This window comes from Bacillus rossius, chromosome 3, assembly GCF_032445375.1.
Source record: "Bacillus rossius redtenbacheri isolate Brsri chromosome 3, Brsri_v3, whole genome shotgun sequence".
Lineage (NCBI taxonomy): Eukaryota > Metazoa > Arthropoda > Insecta > Phasmatodea > Bacillidae > Bacillus > Bacillus rossius.
Genome location: NC_086332.1, coordinates 37,537,579 through 37,565,105, shown reverse-complemented (window position 1 = coordinate 37,565,105; position 27,527 = coordinate 37,537,579). Strand labels below are relative to the sequence as shown.

At 38.3% G+C, this 27,527-nt stretch overlaps 1 protein-coding gene across 1 annotated transcript in view; it reads left to right on the top strand.

The window, feature by feature from the left end:
* Window positions 1–5,727: 5,727 nt before the first annotated feature.
* Window positions 5,728–27,527, top strand: part of LOC134531272 (high mobility group nucleosome-binding domain-containing protein 5-like) — a 54,388-nt gene continuing 32,588 nt past the window's right edge. The window contains exons 1-3 of the mRNA XM_063366965.1: window positions 5,728–6,086; window positions 15,509–15,639; window positions 17,999–18,101. Coding sequence (XP_063223035.1) covers window positions 5,728–6,086; window positions 15,509–15,639; window positions 17,999–18,101 — 593 coding nt within the window. The remainder of the gene's footprint in view (window positions 6,087–15,508; window positions 15,640–17,998; window positions 18,102–27,527) is intronic.

Genomic DNA, 27,527 nt, shown 5'->3' with positions numbered 1-27,527 from the left:
GCGTTTCCCGATACCGCTGCAAGGCCGGAGCAATATTCTCATACTCGGACAACGACGCTCTTGAGGAAAAGGGGGGGGGGGGGGGATGATAAATTCGGACGATCTGGGGCAGCGATAAGAAGCTACATTTTAAACGACGCGTTTGTGGAAAAAAAAACAGGCGATTTTTTTTTTCCGGGAGGCAGTGCTAGTAATTAAGTGTCATGAGCTGGTTCAAGAACAGGTCGTAATTTTACTGCAGGTTGAGAACAAGTTGGGGTGTCTGTAAAACATCTCAAAACTGGGTTCGCGATGCGCTTTTGTGCAGACGTGCATTATTGATTTGATTGAATATTTTTTTATCCCCTAAAATATCTGAAAAAAACATTATTGGGTTTCCAACAAACCAAATATTCATATACGTCTCTAACCTGCAGTAATGAAAATCGTGGATCAAAAGTGATACATAATTAAAAGCCCTTAATTATGGTACTTGCCAACGAACATTCATTTCAAGGAAGTTTATACTTAGCCCCTCATAAGCTTCAATTATTTATTTCTCTGATCCACAACTCTTGTCGCAGCGAGCCATAAACGTGAATAAAAAAACTCGGTTCGTTATGAAAGGAGTGTGGTGAAACCACATAGTCTTTAAATATTTTGCAGGCATATCATGACCGATTTTACTACGAGTAAGCTTAAATAAAACTTTATTAGGATATCAATTTGTTAATATTAATAATCAAGCATCAAATAAAGCGCATAATTTACCACCGAAATGTCGGAATACGAACGAATTTTCATAAGCAACTGAGTCCAGCAGTTTTTAAAACTTGGTATATTCTTGCAAATCCTACTAATATTATAAACGCGAAAGTTTGTAAGTATGGATGGATGTTTGTTACTCTTTCACGTAAAAACTACTGAATGGATTTTAATGAAATTTGGCCTACAGCTAGCTTATAACCTGGATTTACACATAGACCCCATATTAATATGAAATTCCATCCCTAAGGAAGTGAAAAAGTGATAATTTCATTTTATAACAGAAAAAATAATAGGTTATAGACATACAAATAGTGAGTGAGTGTCATTTCTCTATGTCTGACACACGATCATACACATAGTAAGGTCTGGCAAATTAATTTTTTTTTTCCATGGTGAGACCAGTTCGCTTAGTGGAGTTCGCAGCGGCTGGAAAAATAAAGGCGCTAATAACAGTTTTGTTCTTAACTTCGTCAATAGACAGAGTTTCCTTGAATTTTAAACGCACCATCGTTTGATGCGTTTGTTATGTCTTTAATTTTCGTTTGTTTGTGCCGTATGCGTTCCTATAGGTACCATTCATCCGATTGCGATGAAATTTTGGTGATTTGTTATGCGCATGCCCATGAAGGTTACTGAGACGGTATAACTATTTTTAAATAGTTGGAGCACGAATCGGGTCAAAAAATGTGTTTATTTCATTTTATATAGCGGCACTTCGTCTGTTTTTGTTGTGTAAGTGCGCACGAATGACACAATTTATTTAAATTTAAAAGAGAGACAGAGATAGAGTGATATATAGAGTGAGATAGAGACGGAGAGATAAGTTGAGATAGAGCGAGATATAGAGAATGAAATGGGTTAGATAAAGAGATATACCTATAGATGTATAGAGCTATATAGAGGCTTATATATAGAAGATATAGAGATAGTGGGTAGTATATATGTAGATATAAAGAGATAAATAGAGATATAGAGATACATAGATGTATATAGATGTAGATAGAGATAAATATATATAGAGAGATGGATAAATGATTTGTATATGTGGAACTACTTCAAACATATTACAAAACAAAACTGAATGAGGCATTGCAATGCAGGCCGAGCATTAGCTAGATAATGGAATCTTTTCAATATTAGTAATCTCTTATTTTTCAGCTTTTTTCTATACCTATTGCTTTATAAAGTCTAAATTACATACAGACCAGGTAAATAACTATAAACTGGCAGAACAACGTCTGTCGGGATCTGAAAGTGATATAAAATAATTTTCACACTTGACATTCAAATTAAGAAGACAATTACTAACTACACCCTGTGTTCAGCCCGGGCAACGCCGGGTATTGCAGCTAGTTAATATTAAATTTTGTAGAACACAACTGTGGATGAGAAGCAGATCATAACCGTATTGTATTTTTAAGACGTTCTTTTATGTAACTGTCACTAACTGTAACTTTTCAGTAAATAATTGTGCAGCGGGGGGGAGGGGTGAGAATGGTCCCTACCTATCCCTAACTGCAATACAGAGAAAAAAATAAAGGGTTCTATTACCCTTATTTAAGGCGCAGTAAGGTTTTGAAGTAAATCCAAAGTTACCAAAAAAACATTTTATTATAGACGAAACAGGTATATATATATAAAAGTACAATTTTAGATAAAGGACATAAATAATAACAATACTGATGATAATAAGCTGCACACACTAGCTCAATATACCAATTGGGCTGTAGTAACAATTCCGTGCATAATAAATTATTCATGAGTCAATTTGGCACATGGCCACAAACATAGAATTCTTTGCATTATACATTTTTGTATATTTGTATATTTCAATCGCCTTAAATCTTTTACTTAAGTGTTTACAATATGATAACGTGGTTTTCGTGATTCATTTCCGATATTTTCATAGTCCAATAAATTTGCAATCAACTGCATTTACACGTGAAATCTTACTGCTAATAAAGAGGGTATGAGATACAAATAATTTACATAATACGCAGTTTAGATTACGAGCATAACATTCGTATAAAACATAAGATAATAGTCTGCTGAAATAATAGTGCAGAAAAAATCAAATACACACAACTTTATCCAATAGGACGAACGTTACTTGCGCAAGACCTCTGAACTGTATTAAACAGATGGCTATTCATGACTAACATGATATAAGGTACAACGTATTATTTCAGCTTACGTCAATATATTCTTATACCTATCGTGATTTTAGGAAATAACGACATAGCCGATATATATATATATATATATAGATTTCAGAGCAATACAAATTTAAATGGGCCAAACGCCCGTTCTACAACTCTATCATTAAACCTACTACTGACTTGAAATATATCAGACGTCTGCACGGAAGTACGTCGGGCAGTGACGTGAATGAAGCTACAATCATAAGCAAGGAAACACGAACTCTGGCGCATCTACTACCGACAAGAGTTTGAAGTAAGAAAGCCTTACTGAGCGCGACGCGAGTGCCATAAAAGAGAGAATTTCAAACATCTAGTATTCAAGTTTGCACTAAATATCAACGAAGCGATACGGTAGGTAACCGTAACATAACTGAACCTACTACCATCTGACCGCATACGGACATAATAACCTTCCGAAACCTAACGACGGCGAGCGAGACCCCATCGATATTACCACTAGCATAGATTCACCGTGTTTAAGCCTAACATCGCCTAATGCCCGACGGACTGTCGATCACTCCGAAGAGCAAGCAGACAGTGGCAAAACATGCAAAATCTGGAGTTTATATAGGCCTCTGAAACTACGCCACTAGGCGCGCTAAAATCGCGGCGGGGATGGAGGGAGTAGATGGGAGTGGGGATGGAGGGAGGGAAGGAGACTATAGGGTGGAGGGGGAAAAGGGGAGGAAGACGATGGGAGCGCTACCTATACCGACCGACAGTGTAGCCAACTGCTACAATCGTAAATTTATGTAACTAACTTTACTTTTGTGTAACGTTTGTGAAAGTAACTGTAAATTTTACATAACTAAAACTTGTTTGTAAATAACTCTTAATTTTACGTAACTAACTGAAACTTTTATGCAACTATCCGTATCTTTTATGTAACTCTCTGTAAATTTTATTCAACGCACCGTTTCTTTTTTGTGCAAATAACTGTAACTTTTATGTAACTAACTGTAACTTTTCTGTAACTAACTGTAACTTTCATGTCACTTACTGTAACTCTTATGTACCTAACTGCATTTTCCAGCTGACCCGCAGGGCTGGAAAGGTTTTTTTTGTTTTTTTTTTTCTTACCCGCCTAGGCAGGAGCCTTAATTCGCGCACTGCCCGAGGAGACGAGGCGGGTAAATGCCGTAACAGACGTGGCGGCGTAGCGTCCTTTTGTGCGCGGGTCCTTTGTGGGCGGTGTTTTGTGCGGGCGGCGGGCTCCGACACCTCCGCACACCGCGGGCAGGTTCGCGTGTTCCCGGCGCCGCGCCGGATCACACGCTGCGACGAGTCCGTTCTCGTCTCCTGCCCGGGCCGGCCCGGACCCGCGCGCGACCTTCCGGGAGTTGCTGGCGACCCCAGCTGTCAACTTGACTATCCCCACTTGAATGTTGGTCGTTTCATACCCTTTCGGGAACTGATGGTGGACTGGATTCGATGTCAGCTTCAAAAATATTATTTAAGATGAAATGTGTCACGATTCGTGACTGTATTTTGAAGTTATTAATTTGTTTATTCAATGGAAATGTTTGAAGTTTTTTTCCCGTTATATTATTTGATCATTATTTACACGTAACCCGATTCTTTATAGTCAATTTCGTTTTGAACACTGCTCAGTATGTTAACTACAATAAAAAAAATCAAACCTACCAACAATTAAAGATATTTTATAATGTAACGAGTAGGAGATTTTGTCCGGAAAAATACCGCAATTAATAAATAGAGTTTTTTTTTCCATTAAATTACAACAATTTAAATGTACGTCCACAAATTGATAACTCTTTCATTAAGTCCACAACTTCATCTCCCGACTGGAGCTCAGCTCGACAGTGGCTCTCCCTTCTGCTGGTATCTTACCGCGAATACCCTGCCTCGCACTGCTCACTAGACCGCCGCGCACACAACACCGTCCCGGGTGCCTCGGTCCCCGATGCACCAGTCCTCGCACACGAAGCCCCGTCACTCGTCGTCGCTCTGGAAAGATCTCGCAACCCTTCGCGTAGTGCCACGTCATCAGGGTCGACACTCGGAGTTCCCGGACAATGGCGTCCTAGTTACGCCCCTTCACGCGTACGGGGCTCGGACAGGTGCCGATATAATCGGACTACCATCTAGCGAGGTGACGGGCGCTACCAGCGTCCGGGAGGGGGGGCCTCCTCTAGACCCCCTGCTGGCTGGTGCGTTGGGCCGACTGGCCTGCCTCGTCTCTAGCATCCTCGTAACACTAACTTATTTTACTTGTTTCGCGTATAAAGCATAGCCTATACAGATTAGATAAAATATTTGAATCCCAGCTAAGAGTTTAATTACCCGTAAAAAAATTTCGTATGAAAAGAAGGGTTCGAAACGTATTTATGGTCAATAAATTAGAAGTCATTCAAACACGCAGTAATTTTTGTAGGGGTTAGTTGAGCCCTCCCGATGTTTTCAACCACGTCCTCCACTCGAACCCGCGACCTTGCCGACCGGAGGTGGGGTCCCAGGGCCGCAAATCTGTTGGATTCCCAAAGGGGTTTGGGGGTTGCCTAGAGGTTGTCCGTGGGTTCTAACCGACACAAGTCATGTCTGGCTAGGGTGCCTGTATGTTATGTACCTACCTACTGCCCACGCGTGCACTACGCGGAAAACTTTATAATGTAGGTACAGAAAGTTACCACGTAAAACATAGTTTTGACGTTTACGCGTATAAATCCTATTTCACAGTCACGGTGTTGCTTCTTAATTCCAGGGGGCGGGGGCGGGCCCCCTTGGCCACTCCACCCACCCACCGGGTGTCTACGCCCCCATGGTGGAGCCACGCCGTGGCTTCTGCCGTCGAGAGAGAATACTGTCCCGCGCTGGAATGCAGCGCCCGCCGAGAGAAGCCTGTACATCCCTGTCCCGGGAGGTAATCCGCTTACCGGGCTTGTCGCGGCGAGTTTTCCGCTACGTGGACGGTCCGCGCCTCGGGAGTGTTCCGTCTTCTGCCACTCTCGCCCCGTCGCGTCGGCCCGACGACACCTCTCCCTCCGCTTGCGCTGCCCCGGGCCCCGTGTCTCCGGCGAGCTCCAGGGAACAGCGCGGGGATAAGTGCATCAGCGTCGCTCGACGGTCACAAAGAGTGCTTATCACCCTCCACAAGGGCCAACTCCGGGGGAACCGCAGGTACGTTGTCATTGTGGCCTTAAGGGTAGTTAGCTCTCACGGCCACGTGGGATTTCCACCCTTTGTGGAGAAAGGTAAAAAAAACTTGAACAATTAGACGACCGAACAAATCCTTTTTTTTTTAGTTCAGAGCGACGATGCAATCGCTGAATCATACCTACCAGAAAAAGCATGTTTAATGCATGCGTATGTTCCAAATGTCCCAAACGGCGTACAGTCGATGCACTATTATCATCACCTCTCATATCCGTCTGTGACCTCACCGTGAAAAAAAATGTAAAACCAATGTTAGGCAGAAAAACTTCATAAATAGCCTACTGTTCTCTGAGAGAGTTCATTGTAAGTCTTTTCAAATAGACCCCGTGGAACATGTGTGGACATAATGAGTGACTAGGTAATTGGTTGAGTTCTGGAGTTCTTGGAGTGTGGGAGGGTTGTTGCTGTACTCTCCCGACCTCTTGGCGCTCCCGGCGAGAAGCAATCACAGGGTGACAAAGCTGGAGAACGAGGTGACCGTGGTTGGTTTGTGACATGGTTGATAAAAAGGCCTCTTTTGAAACACGCAGCCGGTACTTGCATCTGTATGGCAGAAGTTACTCGTTTACTAATAGAGGTTTGAGCTTGATATGAAGGTAGCCTACTCATCACATTTATGTAGATTTCAGGTTCTTCAGAATTCCAAGAATCAACGTGAAAATGCTGAACCGCCTTTCGTTTGCTCGAGAGAGACATACACAAACACACACACACACACATATATATATATATATATACTATATATATACCTATATATTCCCGAGAACATGGCAGAAAACGGTAAATTTTCTTTGAGAACATTTTACAATTGTTTCAACTTTATTTATATGTTCGTTCGTTAGAAATAAAAAACTTTTTTATGTTAATTTTTCAAATAATCTTGGCATTATTTGTTTGATGAAATTTCGATTTTTAGTTTTCGCCAACTGTAGCTAACATAAAAATAAAAACTCCTGTCCTATAGTTCAGGGGTACAGAATGTGTGTGTGTCTATATATTTACACACACACGCACAAAACATTTGCTTCTACGCACGAAATTGAAGTGATTTTCAGGAAGTAAGCTGTTTTTTGTAAAAGGGAAGTATGCCCATGAAATAATTCACTCATCAAGTTCACCTCGAAAACTGCTATTCCTTTTCTCACTTTACTATTAACGTAGTTCCAAATACTTTTGTTATCCTTCATTTTTGAGTTGATGATTATTATTATTATTATTATTATTTTTTTTTAGCATCGTGTGTATTATTCGTACAAGGATTCACATGCCGTGGTAGCGCTATAATATATTTTTTGACTCGCGGGGGGAAAAAAAGCAAATGGCACACGCACTCGTGTGGCCGACCTGGCAACAGGTAGCGGACAAAGCGCCGACGCGCTTCCTAATTTGCCCGCAGGCTCCTCGCAGCAAGCGGCCGCGACGTGTGACGTGTGCTTGCGGGTGCTGCGGGTTGCCGGCCCGCAGGGGTCGCGATGCCGAGAAGAGGCCAGCACGTCGATGAAAAGGGGGAGGGGGGGACAGCGGGGAAAATAAAATAAAGTGAGACGGATGGAAATGAGACGCCGGATCAATGATTGGTTGGAAGCCCTAGATTTTTTTCAAAGTATTTTTTATAATCATCCCTGTCCGCGTTTGATGTCTTGCTGATTCGATTCTCATATATATTTTTTTTGAAAGCGTTCAAATGTATTCTAAAAAAAAAAGAGAGAGAGAAAGAGGTGAAAATATTTTTTTTCCCCTCTCTGTTTTTCCGGGGTTGTAGAGGGAAGTGCCACTTTGAATAAAAAATAGAGGATGGAAAAGGAAAGCGAGGACGCTTCTGATTGGTTCATTTCCGAAACCCCTTTCCCGATACTTTAGGGAGGGTATTTTTTTTTATTTTTTTTTTTAGAGCTCACGCCCGTAAGGGTGTATTTTGTATGGCGGGAGCAAGAAATGAAAGCGAGATGGAGAGAGCGATCGGTATTTGGATCGCCGGGTTTTGTTTGGGGATGAAGAGGGTAGGTTTCTGTGTTTCAAGCGCAGATTACGGAAGGGAAAGGGCTGGATAACAGGATTTCGAAAGCGGCGTGAGGGAGAGGGAATAATAATAAAAAAAAAATCCGGAACATCAGAACCGATGACAAAAGCCGCCTATTTATATTCCGTGTACACGCGGCTGCTTCTGGCAGAGGGGCGGGGCGTTAAATAGAAACAGCCGTTAAATACGGCCCGGAGCATGCGTCGAGCCCAGGGCGTAAGTGCAGAGCTTCGCTGGTCGCCAGTGCACCCAGGTCTCTTGAGAGCAGTGCAACATCGTGACGATGCTCAACGAAAGTTGAGATTTAGTGCTTATAGTGTAGATATCCTCTGCTATTTCGTTCAGGGTAATACGTGATGAAGTAGGATAAACGAAGGAGCTGATGGCTTGTCGTTGTTTGAAAGAAAAAAAAGTGAGAGAGTCTTTTAGAACTCGCCAGTGATGTGTAAAACATCGAACCTCGGTAACGAGCGAATTAATTAGTTCTCATGTTACAAAAACCCTTATAATATGAAACTCGGACACGAAATTTAACGTAGAAATCTTTGAAATAAGGATGAGCGTGATAAGTATACGAAAACTGTGTTTTCAGCTACGTTTATAGACATTAATCACACACAGTTTCCGCACCCGCCACTGGAATCCGCTACCGGAGCAACTACGTCGACTATCGAATCATTAGAGTTTCAGAGCGAAAGGTTAAACTATATAATTAAACGTCACCGATAAAATAAGAAGAAAAAAAAAGACTTGAAAGACCAGCTCTATATCTCATTTTTGACAAGAAATGTTATTAAAATACTGCATAACTTTTTTAAATTCATCACACAGTTAGTTCTGCAAAGTTTCCCTTTGTCTCTATAAACTTTGGTTCGCGCCATCCACCACAGATGGCAGCACCGTGGTTACATATTTCCGTTCCAATCGACTGACTTCCGTTCCATTCGCGAAATTACTCCTACCAAATGCCATACACAGAGAGCTAAGATGTTTACACGTAAATAATTATGTAAATCAACATCCGATTTTATCGCAATACGTGTGGAGCTACGATGATGCGTACAACGCACCAATGTGAAGCGCGCACGCTCGCATCATTGGCCGGCGGCAGTTGCCTTGCGGGTGTGCGACGAAACGCGCGCAGTTCACATGAGTGCTGCGCAACGCATTGCCGCCGAATTCGGTATGTTTGAACATCTGCGGTAAAGGCTTGGTAATCATTCAAATAACTTTCGTTATCAACTCCTTCATTTAGCCCACTTTGTAACGAATTATCTTGTAAATTGTGATCGTTTACGTCACATTAGTGTTGCGTCGATAAAAGAGCGCGTGATGGTAGTGAAAAAAATTAAATGCCTATTTTCTTGCAGTATATTGACTAGTAGGCTATTCATAGTAATACAACTGACCGCTCTTATAAGTATGGGAAATGAAAATTTAGCACCATTGTCTAATCTGTAACAAGAGGCAATAATTTGGTTTAAGCTGCTGAAAAAGGGATAATAGTAACATTGGTAAAACTTATGAGTAGCCTAAATGAGTTAATCGAGGTCCAGCAAGATCAACTAGAAAAGCGACAAAACTTGCCCAATATAACCCATAATTTAAAAAAAACGGCCATTAGCCCAAGCTGTTAGATGTGCTACAAAATGACTGAAACGTATGTACGTACAAACTATGTAGAAACTTGCTTCAGAGGTTTGGGATCTTTAATGAGTTTAATTGTTAAAGTGAGCCTCGAAAGTTGGCTCCGCCGTGCGCCAGGAAATAAAAATAAAACTTATAACCAACGTAAACGGATTCTCTTTCATTTAATGATGTTTTATTTTAATGTTTAACTTCATAAACGTTGCAACTTTTATCGCCAGGTACAGACCATCAAACACGTACTCATAACTGACCATATTTTTGTTTGACTAATTGCGCTACAATCTGTTTCTAGAAGTAAATTTTGTGTGTAACCATTGTTTAATAATGCATGCAATTTCATTTAAATATTTAATATATCTTCATAAGGATTATTTAATTTGCATAAACCTCAAAATAAAACATAGAAAATAGTGGCGAGTTATTTGCCTGAACCACGTAGGCCCACACAAAGTCCTCCGAAAGAAGATACAAAAAACAATCACTTTAAAAATAACATATACCCCGATTGAAGTTTTCCCGTCGCAAAAAAATAAAAGCACCACTGTTCTGCGCCACTTCAAACGTCGCGACGCGACGGATTGTACGTTTCATTTCCCGGATAAAACTTCACGTAGGTAATGGCCGAAGTTCGTATTGCACCGCGAGATATGGGCACGCCGAACGTTATTATTTTCTTTCGTCGTCAGACTTGTTGGGGAGGCGGGGATAAGCCACGCGGGCGAATTGTGAGCGCATTCTGCAGTCGAAACGACGCCAAGTTTCATGGTGAATGTTTTTATTTTGGTGCGGAAAATAAGGGGAGGGAGGAGGAGTTTCGTCGGTCGGAACCAGAAACGCTAAGTTATGCGTATCCTGCCGTTTTCGTCGTCGGCGCCGCGGACGAGTCCTGTAATCAGGACGATGTTTCCAGCGGCGAGCGTGGGGCGAGCGTGGACCGAGCGTGGACCGAGCGTGGGCGTGACGGGGCGGTCGCTGAGAACTTTTCGGGGTGGGACAGATCCTCGGTCTCTGATAGGGCGCGCGACCTCGCGTTGACAATCGCGACTCCCGATAAAATGAATTGCGCGCGCCGTTCGCCACCGTCCGTCAAGAAAATTTGTCTCGGAATATTAGATTACGGGTCCCTGTTCCCCCTCCCCCCTCTTCACAAGCCACTAGGACTTACGTGCTTTCTAGTCATCCGAAACTTGACTAAACACCGCAGCGGAGAACTGTTGCGGGTGATAGATAAAGAACAAATCGCGCGTACTCCAAAAGGGAGGGGTGGTGAAGGAAAAAAAAAGAGAAATCTTTCGTCAGTTGAAAGTCTACACTCTACACTCATTAATAGATCTCCCGATATAAAGAGCTATTGCTCACGATATTATTTTGGACGTAAAAACATTCTTGGAAATGAGTCGACCATTTCACCCCATAATCACCTACTTTTTAGGGGGAAATGGTAACGAAGGCAACAAACTTACTGTGATTACTTCCTGCGATTGTATGAGTTACTGCGTGTGATTTTCCCTATCGAGGTAAAAATTAAAAATCCAACATGACTTCTGGTTGGAAGATAAAGAAAAGAAAAGTAAATTAATTGCTAAAGAAATTGTTGAACACGGCCCCGTATACTTCTAAGACCTAAACGTCAATATATATTTATAATATCTGGTGAACAATTTGGCATCAATTCCAAGTCAGCTTTAGGATTGGCATTAAATTTGTTAGACTTAAATAAGTTAAGAAAATTAATTACTGATATAACTATACAACAAGCCTATGTTCTACAAAGCCAGACCTTTGAAATCTTGTTTTAAGAGATAGTCACATGTAAAATCTTTCAAAGGAATTATCTTATTATGTTTGAGACGTATGGATTATCGGCAAAAAATATGTTTCAACCTTGAGTAAATCATCTGAGATAAATAATTTTACTTTAGAAGTATTTTTTAATTCCCAATAAATATATTAAACTATTATTACCTTCTCTGTTTCGCTACCTGTAAATATAAATTCAAATAATTTAAATATTATGTTTTGTAAATTTCTATAAGTATAATTTTGTCACTAAAAATCTCGGGAAAATACGTATTAAATATTTTAATGAAAATAGAAATTTTCTATTTTAATAGCATTTCACTCTCTTTAAACCATGTTTCAAAATTATTCTAAAGATTGATTTTGGATATAAAGTACCATTTTGATCTGATAATTGCAGTGTTATATAAATTGAACAGAAAAATTTGGAAATTTAAATAAGAATTACTCCTTACATCGTTCAGGTCATAAGCTATGATTTTTCCAAGAAAAATGACCCTCCGACGAGGTACCTAGTTGGAGAGCAGATAAAAAAATCTTATTTGTTTTGATAGCATTACAACATTTTTGTACAATACTAATCTAAAAAAAATAATGCCAACCAATAATTACGAATAAAACAAATTCCCACGTGCTTATTTTAAAACTGAACAAAAAAAATTGTTTTTCGGAGCGTGTGTGTTCGACAAAGGAGGCGCTGGTTGCGTGGCAGAAGCGGTTGGGAAATAAACTGCCGAGGGTGGCTTTTGAGAGAGGCTTGCAGGGTGCTTGTGCCATGAGTGTGGGGGGGAAGGGGGGGGGTCAGGCAGACGATAGGGCGACATCGCGTGATCCCTGTCATTAGGCCGGCGACATGAATCGTCCTTATCTGCGCCCCATTGTCACCCAAATTATCCTCCAGGAAAAACATTACAGCCTCTAGCCCTTGGCCCCTCCACCTAGCTGATATAAGGACATTAGTCGCGTGGCACACCACGTGATGTACGTGGCAACTTAGAGTCCTTGCGGTCGCCACACGCTTATCTACCACTCGGCGAGAAATCGCCCTGCTACAATTTGCAGATGCCATTTCGCAGGAAATACTGGCCAACTATTCACTCAGACTTACTCAGACTTACAATAACATCAAACTTTTTGATAAGTTTTTTACAGCGTCAATCAAATTGGCATTACCTATATCTTGTGCAAATTTCGACTAAGACGAAATTTAACAGTGAAAGTCAATGACTGAAACTAAAACTAACAATTTAAACACCACCTAAACTGAAAAAAAAAAAAAATTAAGCGAGTCTCTCAGTACTCGCTAGAGATGTGTAACCACTAATCACGGTAACGAGCAAATTCGGGTGCTCTATTGTTGCCAGATACACTTATAATACGAAACTCGCCACCAGGTGGACAAAAAATTACACCCCAAAAAATTGTTACTTGGGTCCATTTTATTCGTGCGTGCACTGCTTTATCTAATCCGCGCATCTAACTAGGTCGTAACTAATATCGTTGAAATCAGTAGCGACCCAAGCGCGCGCCCATTTCTACTCGTTAAGTCTCCATTACAGCTAATAACGAGAACCACCACCATCGTCATCAAAGTTTCATTCTCGTAACCACGTCAGAGCTGGCGGGGGAAAAAAAAATGGTGTCATTACCTTCCCCCCTCCCCCATACTAATTTGAGACACCTGTTAGAAAAATTTCCCAAGCATTACGACATGGGAAAATCGAGTAATGATCAAAACATCCTACCTCGATTAAGCCATATTAGTGGACTTCTCTTTTTTCAAGTTCTTTGTCTACCTATATGTACATTTATGCTTCTTGATTTGGTTCATGTTTCGCTGAATAATGTTTTTTTAATGTATTAAATAATAAAACTATACGAAATATTTAATAAATTTTACACCAATCCTGTAAACTCTATCACGAACAAAATTTTACCTATTTCGCGTGTAAAATAATTTAAGAATTTATTTTTAAATGGAAAAAAACGCTAATGTTATGTGAATCGAATCCAGGGCTTCTTAATGGCCCCGCCTACCTGGGCACACATACGGTGTGCAGAGCTTCAGGAAAAACAACGCGATTTCAAAACTACTCAAGATATCCGAGTGGGGCCTATTTACGAATAGAATTTAAGAGTTCGCTGAGGGCCGAAAAGTACTTTTAATTTCGGAATAAGTTTTTAAACTGTATTTTTAGAAGCGTTAAAATGGCTAAAACGCGTGTTTTCAGAGTAATTTTTAGGCATAAAACAATCAGTACAGATTCTTGAAAGCACTTAAGGGACTTGCATAATACCTTTATCTTCATTTCTCGGCCATATAATGTTACGGTCACCGCTCAAATTTCACAGTTATCCTGTGACGACGAGAAGACTGCGCGCCAGTTCAGAGCCTTCCGCTTAGAGGCTACATCGCGCTAGAAATACCAGCGAGCGTCGCGCTTATCATCCCGCCTCACTAACACACATACACCCCTGACGAGGCTTATCGGGCAATCAGACAATCAAAGGTCGTGACACTATGTGTAGCTACTTCAAGGACTTCACTTAACTAAAAGCCTGTTTGTGTGAGGGAGACAAGTAAAACATTCCCTGACGTATTTTGTTTTTGTTCCTACTAATTTGACATAATTTTTTTTTTTCGGAGCTTGTGGAAAAATTAAAATTATGTGACGTAAGAAATAACTTCACTGTCTTTCAGAAACTTATTTAACTGATTTGTATTTTTTTAAAATCACGAACGGAATTTTATTTATTTATTTAATCACACTTTCCTTCAAAAAAAACTTTTGATGTGTAACATTTGGTAGGAGTAATTTCGTGAATGGAAGGGAAGTCGAATAAACTAAATGCGTAACCACGGTGCTGGCGTCTGTGGCCGATGGAACAGAAATCTTGAAATGATGGTGGACCCGCGTAACTCATCCGTATATATCGCTTTCGTGAACATCGCAGACTTTAAACCACGCATATTATTAAAATAAAATTCATAATAGTACAACTAATCTTTGATACTTTACGTTATATTGTACAACCATAAAAAGAAATAATGACAACTTAAAAAAAAATTGCATTACAATTTTGACAACCTTTATTTAACATGAAAATGTAATGATTGTTACTGTTCGTCATACTGTAGAGACACAAGAAATTGTTAGCATACATATATTCGACGCCATGTTGAATAAAATAATTTCGTGATGAAATTTTTACTTTTAAATATTAAATTTTTAATCAGCTCAATAAGATTAGGGTTTTTTTTGGAGGTATTTACATGTTTATTTCTGTCGTTTTAGCGAAAACAAATATACAAACATATACTTAGTGTTATGAGTTTTATAATTATTCAGGTGAACATTTTATTTTAAAGAATTTAAATTCCTTGTCCAAGTTTCGTATTATCTCAGTATTTGCCAAAAAAAAAAAAATATGCATTAATTTTTCAAGTTTTTTTTTTTTTTTTTTTTTTTTTTCGCTTTTGTCGGAGCCGTGTCATTATATAGTTTAAAATTTCGCTATGCAAATCGAATGATTCGATAGTATACCTAGCTTCTCCGGCAACGAATTCTAGCGGCGTGTGCGGAAACTACGGGTGATTCGCGTCCAGAATTGTAGCTGCAAAAAAAAAAAAATTGCGTATACTTATCATGCTCGGCATTATTTTTAAGAACCCTACGTAGAATTTTGTGTCCGAGTTTCATATTATAAGATGTATTTGCATAATGAAAAAAAAACATGATTATGCCCGTTACCGAAGTTATATGTTACACTTCTCTGGCGAGTAATAAAAGACTCGCTCAAATTTCTATTAAGGTTGAAATTCAATTTTTCACAAAAAAACATTTCAGTTAGGTACGAACTTCGTGTTTCGAACAAACCCTACCAGAAATGAAAGGAGTCGGGTGTTATGCCACAGGTTCGGCGGAGATACCTCGAGTCACGTGGTGTTCCTCGGGCCGGTGTTCGCGCCTCGTCACGTGATGTGCGCTCACACGACTGTCGCGACCCCGCCGCCTATCACAGACGAAGGGAATCCTGAACCTACGGGTGGGGAAGGGCGGAATCCCATCCGGCTCCAAGTTGCCACGTAAGGGAAGAACAGACCTTCGTGACAAATTCACCCCCTCCTTTTCTATGCTTCCATCCACCCTTGCAGTGCTAGTGGAAACGCCGAAACTGCTGGAACAATTATTTACAGTGAACACATCGTCTCGAAAGCACGGTTTTCAAATTCACAAGGAAATTGGTTTGCAAATTAAGTAGTTGCAACATATTTCATTGAACTGTTACAAATTAAAACACTGTACTTTTTCTTGCAATTTTTTATACATAGAAAATGTAGGCTGTTACTTCATAAACCATTAATATAACTTCACAGATATGCATTGTAAACAATGTAAAAACACTTTTACATTTATTTATTAACAAGAAAATATTTTACCAAATATTTTCCAATTAATTTCATGGTAAAATTAGAGGTTTTTTTTTTTTTGTTTTTCGCAGTGGAGCGAATATATTTTATCAGCCAGTCAAGTTGGAGCACACGATTGTGAAATTATCAAATTTTATTTAACTGTATGTAGTTACCACCCATTTTATACATAATAATAGTTAGGCTGCTTAAAGCAGGTGTACACAACGATACCTTAAAATCATCATAAAATAATCATAGTTATCTTTTGTACTCATCAGCTGGTAGAACAACGGGTGTGGTTTGGAAATAAAGCACAATATTGCACATGTCTTGTACGTTTTGGCTAGTACAATGCAACTCATTAAGTAGTAATTAACCATAAAGTCTTTGCAGAAGCATTAAAAAAACATACATTCACAAACACAGGTTTGAAACTTTGCAGAAGTAATAAAGAAAATAGGGAAATAAATTACTTAATTCTGTATGTTCGGTATCTCTGACTTAACGATCTTCAGTAACTGAGTATGATATGACTGTACGTTCTATGGTTGCACACTTCATATGAAACCTTTAAATCTGCAGATCAGAGGAATTTTACTTGAAAACTTTATAACTGCTACAAGCTAATTAATATTTGAGCATTTTATACAGTTTTCATTTAAATTTAACAAATTCGCTTCATTCTTAATGTTTAACGATATAAACTTCCAATCTTTCTTAAGATTTTTAGACCGGCTTCCAGAGTCATGTGTCTTGAGGTGAATGAAAGTGTTTCTTCATTTGCTTGGCCATCAGGAAGGCTGAGACGTGATCCTACTGCACTAACAAACTAACAAGTTGATGAAGGTGACGTCAGCGTGGAGAGGGGTTCACGGGGAGACGACCAAAGTGCGACTGTGGTGCGGACTAGGAGAGATGACATAGCCGCCAAGTCCTGGACATGTTCTCGGCCGGGAATCGAAGCCAGGAGGCTCGACTCACCGGCCAGGCGCTGTAACCACGGACCCAGCAGGTCAGAACCGAAAATCATTTGACCGAAATTTCGAAGCGACTTTTGGTCTAGTGCTTGAGACCAGATAAGAATTATTCCCAGCGCGATCAATATTAAAGTTTTTTTTTATCTAGTGCCTTTCAGTCTAGTGCCTTTCGGACTAGTGCCTTTCGGTCTAGTGCCTTTCGGTCTAGTGCCTTTAGGTCTAGTGCCTTTCGGACTAGTGCCTTTTGGTCTAGTGCCTTTCGGTCTAGTGCCTTTCGGACTAGTGCCTTTCGGTCTAGTGTCTTTCGGACTAGTGCCTTTCGGTCTAGTGTCTTTCGGTCTAGTGCCTTTCGGTCTAGTGCCTTTCGGACTAGTGCCTTTCGGTCTAGTGTCTTTCGGACTAGTGCCTTTCGGACTAGTGCCTTTTGGTCTAGTGCCTTTCGGTCTAGTGCCTTTCGGACTAGTGCCTTTCGGACTAGTGCCTTTCGGACTAGTGCCTTTTGGTCTAGTGCCTTTCGGTCTAGTGCCTTTCGGACTAGTGCCTTTCGGTCTAGTGCCTTTCGGACTAGTGCCTTTTGGTCTAGTGCTTGAGACCAGAGTTAAGAATTATTCCTAGCGCAATAAATTTTAAAGTTTTCGATCTAGTGCCTTTCGGCTAAACGAATTGTGCTCTAGTGCCTTTCAGCCTAGTGATTTACGGCGTACTGCCGCGACCCTGGTCGCGCATCGGGCGGTGAATGTTCGGGCGACGCCGCGGGCAACAACTTCCCTGGCGGCGGGGAGGTCCGAGGCAGATGTATCGCGGGCCCCGCCAATCAATACGCCACCCCCCCCCCCCCTTGTGTGCAGCCTACGACCCCTGCGCACCCTTTGCCCAGCGCCGGACCCTGCGGCCCTGGTGGGTTTAATTACTCCGCCATCCCCTCTCCCCAAGCGCGGAGCGGGGCGCGCGCGGTAAATATTGCACCGCCTGACACACCGGCACCTGCACCTAGCACTGATTGCGACTCTTGCAGGGAAGGGGGGACCCTTCTTCCGGCCGGGCATCGCGGCGATACTCTTCACTTACCAGAGACCAACACCTTCACCACAGGTCAGCGAAGCCGGGGACGGCTTGCAGTTGGGAACAACCCCAGCGTTCCCTTGGTATGATTTGGGTGAAACCATGGCAACACGAAGTCCGGATGGATGTAGCTACTGGGATCAAAGCGCGAGTACACTCAAATGAGAGTCAAACGTTTCACACCACTGCGCCACTTATCTCTGTAGCGGTCTCTGCGGGGCGAGGCGACTCTCGCCGTCCTGATTGTCCGACACTGCGTCCAGATTCACCCCGGAGGGGCTAATGCGTTGAAGTTTGACACCTGACGACGCTTCACTTATACCTACTCCAGCTTCTCTTCACAGTACCAACATTAGTGATGTGTGAACGTCTTAGCTCTCGATGTCCGGTACTTGATACGAGTAATCTCGTGACTATGGTACGGAAGTCGACGAACGGAAATGTGGCACGGAGATGGCGGATCCACGCGTAGCAACATAAACCCGTATACAGTGAAACTATCCTGGAATATATTCGGTAAACTAAAATAGTCATAGTAAAAAGTATCCTCAAGTTTTATATTACCTAAGATAACTGGCATTACAATAAATTATTATAACACAGAGGCCTATTCTCCTTCCAATGTGGCAATGGTCTCGGTAGCACAGCCATAGAGCGCGTATTCTTACCTCAAGGGACATGGTTCAAATCTCTTCGCTGGATTTTATTACTGTTTTTAGAAATATTATATAATAATGTTGAATCAGCTCCATAAAGTTAAGGATTGTTTGCAGTTATTATTTACAGATTGATTTTAGTCTTTTAAGCAAAAACAAATATGTAAACCCTACTTAGTGTTATAATATAATTATGTTTTAAAATGTTTAATGTTAATATTATAGTAATGCCATTAATTTATAGCATCTAACTTGTGCGGAAATTATATAGTATTAACTGTTTAATGAATTTGAACAAAATGGACAGTTCTTCAATAAAATTCCATGTCAGACATCAGGTCCAAAGCTGGGGTTTAGACTTTTATATTTCGTTTTTAATCGGAGCCATTTCTAATAGTTTAAAATGTCCCAATTTTCCTTGCTGATATCTGCGGGTGATGGTGGCAAGAAACGTTTACGATTCAGGCAGCAAATTCTAGCGACGGGTTCAGAAAGATAGTGAGTGATTCGCGTCTAGAATATTTGGTATATACTTGAAAATCGGATATATTTTATTGATCTGGGTGTTTATCAAGCTCGGCATTATTTTAAAGAATTCTTCCCTAAATTTCGTGTCCGAGTTTCATGTTAAACGTTTATTTGCAAATAAACATCAACTTGAACGTTACCGAGGTTAAATGTTTACACATCACTGACCAGTACTGAAAGACTCGATCACTTTTTTAGGCTCTCTGAAACACATTAACCTTATATTTCAGCTTATGTTGGCAACACTAACCTTATATATCAATTTAACTTGACAACACTAACCCTATTTTTCAGTCTTCTCTTGACAACACTAACCTTATCTTTCAGTTTATCTAAAAACACTAACCTTACATTTGTGCTTTTATTGACAACATTAAATTTATCTTTCAACAATATAGGTACATAGCTTAGTATTATCTAAGCAATGTTATCAACTAAATAAAAGCTGAGAAGAGAGGACTTAGCAACACAGTATTATGACCTCCTCGACACATAATTTTTGCATATAAATAGCCATATGTTTAAAAATAATTACTGTATAAAAGGAAGGAACACATAGATTTTTCTCAGACATTTTTAGTTTTCCGCATTGACGATGCTATTTCTTAGCTCATTATAAGCCAGTATTGTTATGAAACACTGCCAGACAACTAATAATACATTTAGAAATACACTTAGCTATGACTAAAACATTTTTTTCTTTTTGCGAAGACTTCGAAAGGTAATTTCATTTGATAAATCATGTAAGTACATTATATTTTACTTGTTTTCTCGCTAGTAATAAATGTCTATACGAGCTATAATTAAGATAATATGAAAATAATGGTAACTGAAAGTCATTTCTAATACTTATATGTCACTTAATACATAGATAAATTAACTTAGGCCTAGTAAAAAGTTCAGGCCAACTTTTTTTTATGAGAGACACTACTGTAATTTAGGAGCACAAAAAATTATTATATGGGAAAAAGTCTCAATATAATAAATAATGCAATACTTTCGGAAAGCTACACACGAAAAACCACAGTAATTAATACTAATAATACCTAGCCCTAATTAAGAACTAGAAAATTATAAAAAGTTATAAAAATATTTCTCAATTTCAAGAGATGTTAGAATCATAAGGGACCTTACTTCAGAAGCTTGTGGGTAACATCCTACCACTAGCCTTCCCCCTCCCCAGGACCACATTTTCTCTTCAATGCTTTTCCATACACAAATTATAATTTTTATAAATTTCAAATCAATGATTTATTCATTAAGTATCAAATTAATTGCCCACGAATAAATGAAAATATTTATATCCTGTGTGATGTTCCTCTCAAACATAAATATTTTAATGTTCGTTACAAAATAAATTATTTCGGGGTTTATAACATTTGTAGGACTACTTATTTAAAAATGAGATCTTTCGACTGATAGCCAATAAACTGTATGTCATAAAATTATGATCAGGAAAAGTTCCTAGATTTAATTTTTGTTCGTATTTCAGTAAGTGATAATATGAATAATCACTTTTATATGTAAGTATTAGAAATAAATTATCAAATTAATCAAAAAATGTTTCATAAATTGTATAGAGTCAATAGTTACGATGCTCAAACCAAATGACATTTACCTTAGAAAATAATATATTTAAGTTGTGTATAAATAATTAACTTAAAACTGTGTGTAATAACTCTAAGGCAGAACCAAAAAAATTTCATGACTACCTAAGTTAAAACAACGAAAATTGAGTTTCGTGAACAGTTGAGCATTAAAATTGATTACAAAGTTATAACTGTCTTCAGCTAACTGTTAACTACTTTGTATGTATATATATATATATATATGTGTGTGTGTGTGTGTGTGTATAGGTATATATTTATGTGTTTGTATGTATAGGTATATATATATATTTTGGGAAATCACGTGAATATTTCCCCATCAAAGTTAATTTTCTTGGTTCTTGCCTGCATTCTGTGTAAACAATAGCCTAGTTATCTGGGCCATCAAGAGGTTAAAATCAATTACGTTAGCTGGAATATATTCATATTCCAAGTATTATATAATAAAATAATTTGCTACCTTCTTTTTTAGTACCTACTTAGGACCTGCAAATATTAAAAATGACAAATTGTCTGTTGGTGTTATTTTCTAAGTGTTAGAATGAAACATTTGTCATTCCAGGCTTCAAAAAAGAAAGAAATATAATACAACAAACACGGCAAACAAGCTATAAAATTTATTTTTTACTAAGATATTTAAAATAATCTCATATAGGTATTTTTATAAGTTAAATACAACATATGACTCGAAAAATTTTACTTTTACATCTCACTATATGGCGGAAAAACTACAATATTTTTTTTATCTTTAAAATAAATTCTATGGTGATGTAGCCTAACAAATAATTGAGCAATAGCATTAGGTCATGTAATAATTTTGATTTCAGCAACAATTTTTATTTATGTTATTATTTTACATGCATTTATAGAATATAAGATTCATAGAATATGTCTATGAGTTGTGGAACTCAATGACGGAGAAGAATTGGAATAGGTTTAAAATTTAACAAACAAAAAATGTTGAAAATTAGTTGGGAAAATTTAATGCAGATAAACATATAGATATTATATTATAATGTATACGTTCTTTGGATAATTCTTGTAATGGTGAAGATTGATTTAAAATATGTTTATGGATAAACACCATTGCTGGTTTTCAAAGCAAGTCTTAAAGGAACCACAATAATGTACTAGAAAGATGAACAGGCTTACAGAAACAGACAGACAGGAAAACATCATCCGATGTCACAAAAAATTCCTTGGAAGTAACAAGTTAGAAATAAATATCATGGAACAGACGAACAGTAGTCTGACAATGACGAGAAAGTTATAACGAGAACAGAAAAAAAAATCCATTTAACAACATTGGACAACACAGCAACAAACGGACAATCCAAAGTTCGTCTATGCTGTTATATTTTTTCTGACTAATTCCTTCCACGGAATTCTTTGTGTTGTCTATTCATTTAACATTTGACATCAACTGATTTTGGCTTGTTTTTCTGTGTGTTAGTGTATTCTTCTTTCTTGACCGTTCTTGTGTTCTCTATGACTAAGGTACAATGAAAACCCGCAATGGTCTATGTCCTTAAAAATATTTTAAATTACAAAGAATAATTTTATTTGTATAAAATTACTTAAAATTCATTTTATAAGGATGTTGCGGTGTTTAAGTTATTTATATATTTACGATATACCTAGTGTAATTTCTTGTATGTCTTGTCTAACTGGCTGTTTTTGTCTAATTACCACAGTGTCCTTCAGTGTCTGTCTTGTATTTTCTGTAGGTATTTAGTGCCTGATTTGTAATACATAAAAAGAAAAGTTTTCGGGTAGAATTATAATCAATAGCTATAGTTTAAAAAAACTAAACATACATATTATCATTAAATGACATCTATTATTGGTAAATAAATTAAGTATCTTTTTGTGCACAGAGCAACAGCTTCGAGTAGAAAACATTTGCAATAGAGATTTATGTTTTTGGCTGAGAAAATATTTTGCATAGGCTATAGATAATTAGTAGTTCGTATCACAGTTTCGTTGAAATATGTTAAACTGTAACCAAGCTGAGTTTTGTTAGCTTGACCTGTAGCTAAGTATGAATGAATGGACAATGTAATAAAATCTTTCCATTCAATTTTTACCCACTTTTTGACTTCCAAATGTGTTTGAAATTTTGTATTCATATAAAGAACCACTGACAATAATATATTTGGATAACTTAACACCAGAGGGGCCAGAGGGTCAAAAAAACCTAATTTCGAGCTATGGGTGATAACCATTCTTTTTGTGTATCCATGAGGTCGGGGCATGGTGGGAATTTATACCGGGATCAACTGTGCCCTAAGGAGGGGAGAGGGTTAAAGACCCAAAATTTTGAAAATATTAAAAATCAATGCTTTTTCAATTTGGAATGTTTCTGACCCAAAAGGGCGGGTTATGGTGGAAAATGGGCCTGGGGGAGGGGTTAAGTCCCTTAAATTTCAAAATTAAAAAAATATATATATTATCTTTTCGATTTAGTGTCTTTCCGAGGTCGGGTTATAGTGGAATGTGCTCGGGGTTTGGCTTTCTTCCCCTCGGAGGGAAGGGGTTAATAACCCTAAGTTTCGACAATTTTAATTTTATTTTGTTTCCGATCCAACGTGGTGGAAAATGTACCGGGGGAGGTGTTATAGCCCTAAAATATTTAACGCTGCCGTAACCCGCCTTGGAGGCTGATTTTAGGAAAACCCCGTGCTAAGTTAATGTATCTTATCTAATCTATACTAATATTATAAAGCTGATGAGTTTGATTGTTTGTTTGTTTGAACGCGCTAATCTCAGGAACCACTGGTCCGATTTGAAAAATTCGTTCAGTGTTGGATAGTAAATTTATCGAGGAAGGCTATAGGCTATATTATATTATCAATAACATTAGGGATCCTTACTAAAAGTCCAATTTAGAATCAAATGCGTTGGAGGGGGTTAGATACAACATGCAGTACACGTACGAAGTGTGTGTTGACAATTACACAGACGCTATAACACGCACTAGATGCCTTATCATTCTTAATTTTCCCATACAAGTAAAAAACACCCGTGTGATATTAACAACGAAGCAATCAGTACCCTCATAAGAGTTCAATTAGTATTTAAATACGTTTTATCACTTTAAATCGCAAACCTAAACTATTGTTTTTTTTTCCTCTCTCTGTGTTTAATTTGTTTTTTATTGCCCTTTTTTTCAAGTATATATATTTTACAGACTTGGAACTTCACAGTAATGTTCCTTATGTTACGCAGGATGACATTTTCCGAAAATTAGATCCCATGGGTGGTTAAAACCAGGCAACAGTGGGTACTTTGTCTGCATGAGAACAGGATTTTTCATTGTTCATGCCTTCTGCGTCTCCATGGCAACGGGCATCGCGCGGCAGTGGCGTACCTACAAGGAGGGGCATGTATAATGAGCGGCGCAAGAGTGATCTGCCTGTAGACTGCCGTAGCGAAGTACGGGTACCTACATCAGTTGTACGTTGCGTGCACGAGTCGGGAAACCATCGGTGCTATTAATTTTCTCTCCGGTACATTATACAGCATTGTAATAAATTTTCACTGATTTTTTTAATTATTTACCATTACTGTAAATGGGAGTTGTGGCTTGAATTTTTTTCATTAGTTTAGCCGTGCGAAGCCGGGTCGGGCAGCTAGTCATACATATAAAGAATATTCCTGCTGAGTTTCAAGCCTGTAGACAAATACATAGGTAGACTACTTGACAAACGGTCAAGAGCTTTCATTTTATATAGAATTACAAAATTTTAATCAGCTTTCCTTTAAATTAGTTTTTCAAAACCATGGACGTTTGTTATTTAAATTCATAATAATTTTAACAGGCAAGCTAAAACTATTGTTGGTTGTCTTAATTTTTAGTGATTAATTAATATCTGGAGTTCTATGGTAGTTCTGTAGTGATAATGTGCTGTGGTAAACAATGAGGTACAAAATGGGTAAAGACAACTGTATCAAACATGGTGACATTTCATTTTGAGACTAAAAATATAAAAAAATTAATTATAGTTGGAAAAATTAAAACATCGCTTTTATCATTGAATGAACTAAAAATAAAAATAAAAATTTAAAATTAAGTTTTTTGTCCAACAGCCGATAAATTCACTACAACTCTGTATAACTAAAAGCGTCGAGTGCTGGTTATAATTTTTCTTAAATTTTCTATTGCTAATTTTAGGATATAGTCATTACGAAAACGAAAGAAAAGAGCACCCCACGCTTTTAGTTATACAGAGTTGTAGTGCATTATTCGGCTGTTGGAAAAATTTTTAATATATATATATATTTTTTAATTTTTAGTTCATTCAACGATAAAAACTTTTTTTAAACTATAAGTTTATTCAGTTATTTGGTTCATAAAGCATGTTTGAAACTGGTAGTGAGGTAACGAAAATTTAAATACCGTATGTACAAAAATCAATAAGTTGATTTCTAAGTTTAGTTAGAAATATATGTACCTATGTTTGTAAAGATCAGGAATAGAGGATGACACGCCCCTCTCGGACTTGGCAAGTCATTTACCTAAGTTTACTTACCTAAATATATTTTATTGATTTAAAATAATTTTTGTCGTTACTTGGTTTACTTAAACGTGCTTGCGACTTGTGTAGTATTTGGACACTATTGCTTAGTATTAATTCCCTGAATATTTCTTAATACTAATCTTGAGTTTTATATCTACTGGTATTTTAGATGCAGACAAAAGATAAAAGTTAAATATAAATTACCAACAACTAGGATGGATCCGTCTTGATGTTAAGAAATAGATTTATATTAGTAAAACTTATAAAATATATCTAATAGTAAGAACTTGTGAATCATATGAATCCACAATTTTTAGGCAGAATTAGTTTAGGTCTGCTCTTCATAAAAATAACATTAATTCATCATGTAGTTAGTATGTTTTGTCAGATTAGGGAATTCTTAACAATCAATTTATTAATTATATTTGTTAAACCTTTAACTTATTGAATTTGTCGTCTTGGATTGCATTTTTTATTCTAATAACTAAATAATATAGAATCTGTTTTCTAAATGTTTAACGCAGTTTTCAACACAAAACAATTATTTGGGAAAAACAGTAGTTTAAAACAAGCGCGGCTCCTGAAGGGGGGCGGTGGGGGCGATAGCTACTCCCGAAAAGTCATCCTGTAGCCACCATTGTTTCTAAAACAATTAAAAGTTTTTTTAACAGCTAAGCTACTTTGACTCCGTTGACGACTGTGTTATTTGCAGGTAGAATGAAACACGGGCCATTCCCGCCCGCCTCACACGTGGCGCGGTACCGCCGCCTTCCCCGCGTCGAGATTCCCAATCAGCCGAGCCCAGCGCAGCGGCGGGGCGTGCTCTCTGCTCTCCAGGCCACGCCCCTTCTCCCATCATTCCGTCTCCTGCCTCCTGGCTCCCCCTCGTTTACCCCTCTCACCCCTTCTGCGGAGTCTGCAACCTTCCGTCGCTTGCCGCTAGATGGCAGCACCGCCGTCAGTGTTGCCGGCAACTTCCCGGCTCAGGATGTAGATGGCTCACAGGTAGTCATCTGTGTCACAGGTGACGAGGAGATTCATTAAGGCCGTGTACATTAACAATCTTTATTTCTTATAGGCTAAATGTATGAAATATCTACTTCTGAATTTCGGTAGTCAACACTAATGTTGACATTAAGAAAAAAAAAGATAAAAGCATATGTAGATTTTTATTTTATCGACCTTTGAGAGGAGCGGCGGAGGGGGTAGACCCACATTGCTCATTGTTTGCTTTCAAATTCTTATTCGGAGCGGTGGGAATATATCCGCCCTCTCCCCCTTCACTCTATAACCTTGCTGCCGCCTTTGAAAACAATCGCGTAATCGTTATTTTAGGCGAATGGTTTTCGTCAGACAAATAAAAAAATAAAATAAATGTTTTAAAATGAACTAACGCTGCAACTTATCTCGTCACTTTAGCTGTACCTATTTTAATTGTTTTATCATGTTAAAAAATTTCAACGGGAGTTAAAACTCAAAGCCTTTATTATATTTTTCTAACAATTGCATCATAAACATTCCAATACTGATTTATGACGGAAACGAAACTATTGCAAAGTATTTTTCCATTAGAATTCCATGAAAAAGCTAGGTTTTCCATAATATTTATGATTTTTTTTTTGCTACCACCTGTTATTAGGGAGTATCAGGGGCGTAGCCAGGGGGGGGTTTTAGGGGTTAAACCCCCCCCCCCCTAGCCCCAAAACTTTAATTAAATTTCTTATTCATCACTCAAAGAAATTTCATATTAAAAATTAATAAAATTTTTACCATTACAATATTTAAATTTAAGTACCGAAAACTACTAAAATAGCACTATTTTACACCTTAAAATCAAAATTTTCCCGGTGGAGGACCCCCGGTCCCCCCGCTTTAATACGTAGGGGGGGGGGGCATGCTACTTAACACCCCCCATACACAAATCCTGGCTACGCCACTGGGGAGTATCCTAGGTGTATATCTTTGGAAGGGATTAGTCTCGATCGTGTTATTGTGTTATGAATAGATTGATATCTATATTTAAGCCTAACTTACAGCTGTCTAATTGCTTGTAACTGATAACAAAATTTGTCAAATGGTTTTAAGTATTTAAATTTCTTTTACTATTTCCTTTAAAAAGAATTACTTTATTTGAGCGATGATAATATTACGTGAGTTAATATATATTATAC